The 7,083-nt window shown below is 37.1% G+C and overlaps 1 protein-coding gene across 1 annotated transcript; it reads right to left on the bottom strand.

Moving 5' to 3' along the window:
• Positions 1 to 1,158: 1,158 nt before the first annotated feature.
• On the bottom strand, positions 1,159 to 6,555 carry LOC143542930 (glycine dehydrogenase (decarboxylating) A, mitochondrial-like). Its single transcript, XM_077035389.1, has 15 exons — positions 5,332 to 6,555; positions 4,539 to 4,784; positions 4,375 to 4,452; positions 4,195 to 4,295; positions 3,904 to 4,099; positions 3,486 to 3,611; positions 3,215 to 3,400; positions 3,018 to 3,131; positions 2,786 to 2,938; positions 2,459 to 2,647; positions 2,274 to 2,351; positions 2,060 to 2,185; positions 1,875 to 1,973; positions 1,669 to 1,786; positions 1,159 to 1,517 (listed from the first exon to the last, which is right to left on the bottom strand). Exons 1-15 carry the CDS (start codon positions 6,553 to 6,555, stop codon positions 1,426 to 1,428), a joined length of 3,126 nt encoding a protein of 1,041 aa, XP_076891504.1. The 3' UTR covers positions 1,159 to 1,425.
• Between the last annotated feature and the right edge of the window lie 528 nt (positions 6,556 to 7,083).

Raw genomic sequence — 7,083 nt, 5'->3', positions numbered from 1 at the left:
ACAGCAAACATGGAGGCAAATCATGAGTAAGAAACAGCAAGTTGTTCATGTAATCGTGTCTAAGCATTCTTTTTCCTAATATGTGCTCTTATTTACTTGTTGATTTGGATTTTTCTAATTTAGTTAAAGAAACAGCAAACATGGAGGCAAATCATGAACAAACTGCGATTGGGAACAACAGGAACATCTGCTAGTTCACGATTTAATGTTTGTATTTTTGAGTTAAATCATGAACAACAGTTCTTGGCAGAGATTTCTTCAGTGTTAATGATTTAATGTTTGTATTTTTGAGTTACGAATATGCGATAACGATTTAATGTTTGTATTTTTAACGTAAAAACTATAAATGAAAGTTATGTGTTTTTAATCTTTGGTTTGTTGAAAACACATTCACCAACACACACTCATACTCATCTTCCAAGCAAAGAACCCTAACAACGAAAGCAAAGAATGGCTTCGGTCAGTCCGTTTTGCCTTGTAGAGTTGTAGTTACCGGTTTGCCTTGTAGTTACCGGTTTGTTTATACTGTGAAAAAATAATGGTCTTCATTAAGTACAAAATATAAAAAACAAATATTCGTATTTGAAACCGCGAAATTAAAAAAAAAAAAAAAAACCGGTTAATAAAAAAACCGGTTTATTAACCGGTTCTAACCGGTTTCTAAACCGGTCCTAATCGGTTAGACCGGTTAGGGTTTTGACAGAAAAAAACCGGTTATTAACCGGTCCGGTTATTAACCGAACCGGTTTTTTTCCGGGCCAAAAAAACCCGGTCCGGTTAATAACCGAACCGGTTTTTTTAAAAAAACCGGTTTGTGCACCTCTAGGTGCGACCGGTAGGTGGTGGTCACAATGGTACATTACAATTCCTTCATGATTGTTTAGTCATACTAGTCACATTCACTTGACATGTTCAAATTATAGTAAATTTCAAATCCTTTTGATTAATTTAAATTCCAAATATTATTTCTTCAAATTTCAATTCATTTTACAAATTCTAATCTTCTAAAAAGAATTACACAAAACATATGTGATCTAAGTCTTTCTTTCTTTCTTTCTTATTTGCATATCCAAGTGTTGTAGATGGAACTACATTACTCGTCTCTTATACCATGTCTCTTATACCATGTGATATAAAGATTATTAAGATTAAGATTACCAAATTACCCTTGCATCCGTTATCAAGTTTTAGTTACTGTGTTTGGATTTAACAGATAGATGAATAGGGTGTGTAATGTGTTTCACAACAAGTGAAAGCTGTACATTAGAAGGAATTGTTGTTGTTATAAGAGCAGCCGGTCATTATGATTACAGGAATATCATAAAATCCAGCATAGAAACACGAAACGCGTATATACAAGAACAACTGATTCAAGTATAAACCTTGGACAGAACCTTGGACCACATGTGGCAGTTCATAAATTACTTAAGCAGTAGCTTCGGCTTTCTCTTCATACTCCTGCGGTGGTTGAAGAGTGCAGATCAGGTTGCGGTCTCCATACACATTGTCAACACGGCCTGTCACATAAACACACATCACAAAATAAGTTACTTCTGAAAACAAAAAAACATAGGCTTTTTAGGACTGTTTGCATATACGCGTCTTGAATGTGATTATGTGATTATATATATACAACATGTATAAAGAGAGAGAGAGAGAGAAACGAACATGTAGTTGGCCAGAACTTGGCAGCACGAAGCCATGGAGCAGGGTACGCTGCATATTCTCTAGAATACGGTTTTGTCCACTTGTCGGCCATGAGTAGTTGTGGCGGATGAGGAGCGCCCTGCAAATATAATAATTTCTTTAAGATAACTAACAAAATTCAAGAATAAATTACGCCAAACCGATCATAATCTAACTGCTAAAAGTACCTTGATGACATTGTTGTTAAGATCAACGGTTCCTTTCTCAATCTCGGCTATTTCTTGTCTAATGGAGATTAAAGCATCACAAAACCTGTCCAACTCAGCCTACAAATAAAACAGTACACACTTTTAAGTCAAATGAATATTTAAACGTTAAAAATATAATATAAACTTTACTCTCTCCGTCATACCTTGCTTTCACTTTCGGTTGGTTCAATCATGAGTGTTCCTGGAACTGGCCATGACATTGTTGGACCGTGAAATCCGTAATCAATAAGACGTTTAGCAACATCTTCGGGTTCTATTCCAGCAGTAGTCTGAATGTGATTCAGTTTACTATTTAGTCGATAGATCTTAAAAGTTAAAATAAACGAACAAGATTAATCTATTTGACTTTTGTATTACCTTCAGTGGTCTCAAATCAACGATGAATTCATGGGCAACCGTTCCATTCACACCACGGAAAAGAATTGGATAGTGATTCTGCAATGTGGTACAAACATTAAGTCATGTTATAAGTTACTGATAGAGTGATAGTTTGTAATAATAATAAATAAATACATAGATGTAAAAAAGAAAGAAATTGAGACCTCGAGACGTTTGGCCATGTAATTTGCATTCAGGATGGCTATCTTTGACGCGTTTGTGATTCCTTCGGATCCCATCATGGCAATGTATGTGTATGATATAGGCAAGATGAGAGCCGAACCCCAAGGGGCTGCAGCAATGGTACCGAGTGGCTTACTTTCTTCAGGAGCCGGGATGCCACCTGTCGCCACCTTCAATTCGAGATGTACAATTTGAATTACAAATTTGAACACATTGATCGAATACCATGATCATATATATATACAAAAACAAGGGACTGCTATACAAACACTGCCCACTGGCATTTAATACTTAATTCTCATACTTACCACGGGATGCGAAGGCAAGTATGGTGCCAAATGTTTCTTCACACCAATGGGGCCCATTCCAGGCCCACCTCCACCGTGCGGAATGCAAAACGTCTTGTGCAGGTTTAGATGACACACATCAGCACCAATCCACCCGGGACTCGTCAAACCAACCTGCAACATCCAAAAAATATGTAATAACATTTTATAAAAGTATATAAGATCCAAAAATATGCATTTTTTTTCATTATACCTGTGCATTCATATTTGCTCCATCCATGTAAACTTGGCCTCCATTATCATGAATGATTTTGCAAATTTCATCGATACCCTCTTCATAAACTCCATGAGTCGAAGGATAGGTAACCTGAAATTCAAATAAATTAATTAATTTATAAACCATTCCATTACACCAAAATAATAATTTTTTATTAATTTGTAAGACATTACCATAAGAGCCGCTAGATGCTCTTTGTTTGCCTCCGCAGCCTTGCGAACTTCTTCAATATTGATGTTACCTTTAGAGTCGGTTCCCACAGTAATGATCTTCATTCCACACATAGCAGCACTAGCAGGGTTTGTTCCGTGTGCCGACACTGGGATAATGCATACATTCCTGTGATGATCACCTCTTGCCTACAGTTCACCAAAGTCAATAACTCAGTTATTTGACTTGCTATTTAAAGTTGATCAAAGTCAACAACTAAGGTGCAGCACGTACCCTGTGATATTCACGGATAACCATCAGCCCGGCGTATTCTCCAGCAGCACCAGCATTCGGTTGCAATGAGAATGAATCAAATCCAGTAATGGAACACAACAAATCACCCAAGTTCTTGAACATTTCCTTAAAAAAAAAATACATATATTATTAAATAAACAATTCATTTTTTATAGAACCTCCATCTTTAGGTTATATTCCTACACATTTGTAGATAAACGCTTAAATATTTTAAAATAAACATATAGACAAGTTAGTTAAATGGATTTTTATGTCGTTAATTTATCGCGAGAACAAACCTAAGTCGTTAAATTTTTTCTATCAGTGATTCATATTATTAAGAACTTTTACTTCTTATATGCAAATGTCTATGTTATATAAAAAAAAAACCAATCAAACTAAATAAAAATAGAGTTACCTGATAACCCTGTGCCTGCTCGGTAGGAGCAAACGGATGGATATCTGCAAAGGCGGGCCATGTCACAGGCATCATTTCTGTAGTTGCATTAAGCTTCATGGTGCATGATCCCAGTGGAATCATACTGTGGCATAATGAGAGGTCCTTTGATTGCAATTTACTGATGTATCTTAGTAGCTCATGCTCAGTATGATACCTAAAATTCGAAAAGAATAAATAAATAAATATATAAGGAAAATTCATTATTACTTTCATTAATATAAATCCTCATGATGTGGAAAAAAACCATACGCGTTAAAAATCGGATGAGTCAAATATGAAGTCTCCCTTACAAGCCCAGACGGGATAGCATCCTGAACCTCGGGTGCAACAGATGCAGCCGTGAACGTCAACTATAAGAAAATAACATTATTTAATTATAAAATATGTATACATATATTTGTAATTATCAGAAAAAAGGTGCACACTTACAGGTTTCCCTAATGCAAAAACTTTGAACAAAGTATCAACATCGTCGATCGTTGTAGTCTCATCAAACGAGACAGTAATCTGAAAGAAACATATTCAAAAACAAGTCATAATAATTTAAACTTTTGAATACATAAATAAAAGACAGAAACATAAAATATATTTACCGTGTGTTTGTCGACAATACGAAGATTTATATTGTGCTTGTAAGCTTCATCAGCAATGGCCCCTGAATCAGCACATGTTACTTTCACAGTGTCAAAAAAGGGGAGATCTTGAACTTGAACCGTCCCTAACTTCTTCAAACCCGCTGCAAACGTGCCAGCTAGACCGTGGACACGTTTGGCAATGGTTTTTAGACCTTCTGGTCCATGGTAAACACCATACATAGCAGCCATGTTTGCAAGCAACGCCTATATAATAAAACATTAGAGGCTAATGAACATATTAATCTCTGTAACCCTTGTGCATATGTAAGGAAACATTAAAACTAGGCATGTAAATGAACCGAACGCTTATGAATCATTCGTGAACTGTTCGACGGGAGTTCGCTCATGTTCATTTATTTAATAAACGAACGAACATGAACAAAACCTTTTGTTTTTTACTTAAACGAATGAACATGAATACATGTTTTATTCCTTAATTTACGTTCGTGAACGTCCATTTATGTCCGTTTGAATATTAATACAAAAGTTCGTTTATATTTGTTCATTTATGTTTGTTTGTACTTTGTATTTGTTCCTTTGTGTTCGTTTAAGTTGATCATGAGCTGTTCGTATAGAATATTAACAAACGAATATAAGCAAACATGACATGTTCTTTTTCTTAACAAACAAACATGAACAACAAAAACCGTTCGTTTAACTGTCCGTGTTCATGTTTGATTAAAGTTAGTTGAGCGAACAAGCCCCTGTCCGTTTTCGTTCGGTTCGCTTACAAGCCAAATTAGAACATTACCTGAGCAGTACAAATGTTACTAGTCGCTTTATCCCTTCTAATATGTTGCTCACGCGTCTGCATCGCCATACGCAAAGCTGGTTTACCCGAACTATCAACACTAACACCAATAATCCTTCCAGGCATCATCCGCTTATACTCCTGCGACGTTGCAAGAAACGCAGCGTGGGGCCCACCATACCCCATCGGTACCCCAAACCGCTGAGCCGACCCCACCACAATATCGGCCCCAAGTTCACCAGGCGGCTTTAAAACAGTCAAAGCCAACAAATCACTAGCCATGACCACTTTCACCCCATGAGCATGAGCATTCTTAATAAACTCACCATAATCCAAAACCTCCCCCTCGGTCCCGGGATACTGAACCAACACCCCACACACATCACCCGAAGAGTAATCAAAATCTTTTAAATCCGAAGTAACCACCTTTATCTCAAAACCATCAGCCCGAGTCTTGCAGATATCAATCGTCTGCGGGTGACAGTTACTAGCAATAATAAAGGTTTTCTTTTTCCCCTTGAGAATATTATTACACATCGCCATAGCTTCAGCAGCAGCAGTCCCTTCATCAAGTAACGAAGCATTCGACATAGGCAGCCCAGTGAGATCAGTCACCATGGTTTGAAAGTTTAGCAAAGACTCAAGCCGACCCTGCGCAATCTCAGCTTGGTACGGCGTATACTGCGTATACCAACCGGGGTTCTCCATAATATTCCGCAATATAACAGGAGGCACATAAGTGTTGTAATACCCCATACCAATAAAAGACTTGAATATCTTATTCTTGGACGCTAAATCCTGCATGTGTGCAATCATTTGTGATTCAGTTAACCCTTCATCGAACTTGGAGTACTTCATGGATTCGAGGCGGATGGATTTCGGGACAGTGGCGTCGATCAACGAGTCAAGGTTTCCGTAGCCAACAAACTCAGCCATTTTGGTTTGTTCTTGTGGGGTGGCGGAGTTATGGCGACGTGGGAAAGTGTCACTTGGTTTCAATGTTTCAACGGATATATTGCGAGCATGCGGAACATGAGGACCGAACGAGCCATGAACATTTTGGTTTGATCTAACGTTTGTGGGGTTTAAGATGTAAGGTGACAAGGATGAGACGTAGCGAGAAGGTGAGTATAGAGCATGATCAGGTGAAGATGGGTTGCGTTTGGTTTGGGATACAAGGCGTCTCAGGATGGCTTTGTTGGCTAGCCTGCGTGCACGCTCCATTGTGTTGATGAAGGAGAAGAAGATTGAGCTATGAGTGCTCTCTGGTTATGGGTGGTATGTATGGATGGATGGTGGGTGATAGATAAAAAGGGGTGGTTAATGGGAGTAGATTGGCCTCACATGTCATCAAGCAGCTAGTTGATAAAGGTTTATGCTTTGGTCCTGAATTATGCACCTACTTTCATGTTGGGTACCTAAAGTTCTTTTCTTTTTATTAAAAGAAAGGTTTAGAGGGAAAGTAAAAAAATATTAAGAATCATAAGGAATAAATTTCCTACCACATGTTATTTTTAGTAACTAAATTTGGTAATAGATCTTTAATTTTTTAATTAGTTTTCCAATTTAAGTTAATTAATATTATTATTAAATGCGGTGAATAATTTGATTAGTTGCTAACTTAAATAATATCAAAATTGATAGAGTTTGGCAGAGGTTTATCAATATAAAGTCTTTTAAAAACCTACATGGAGGAGTTTGATGACAATGAATTCTTCAATAATCATAATCATGGCAAAAATGCTAATTATA

The sequence above is a fragment of the Bidens hawaiensis genome, unplaced genomic scaffold (assembly GCF_021521415.1).
Source record: "Bidens hawaiensis isolate Kalapana, Puna unplaced genomic scaffold, B.hawaiensis_p1.1 tig00000820_1, whole genome shotgun sequence".
NCBI lineage: Eukaryota > Viridiplantae > Streptophyta > Magnoliopsida > Asterales > Asteraceae > Bidens > Bidens hawaiensis.
Note: the sequence above shows the minus strand (reverse complement) of the source record. Positions and strands in the feature narration are given on the sequence as shown.

What these genes read in the sequence shown, in the direction of transcription:
- LOC143542930 (XM_077035389.1), bottom strand. Translation starts at nt 6,555, where the DNA reads ATGGAGCGTGCACGCAGGCTAGCCAACAAAGCCATCCTGAGACGCCTT. An exon ending in GTAACATTTGTACTGCTCAG is followed by an intron (nt 4,785 to 5,331) that starts GTAATGTTCTAA and finishes TTTATTATATAG; the next exon opens with GCGTTGCTTGCAAACATGGC. An exon ending in AGCAGGCACAGGGTTATCAG is followed by an intron (nt 3,612 to 3,903) that starts GTAACTCTATTT and finishes TTTTTTTTTAAG; the next exon opens with GAAATGTTCAAGAACTTGGG.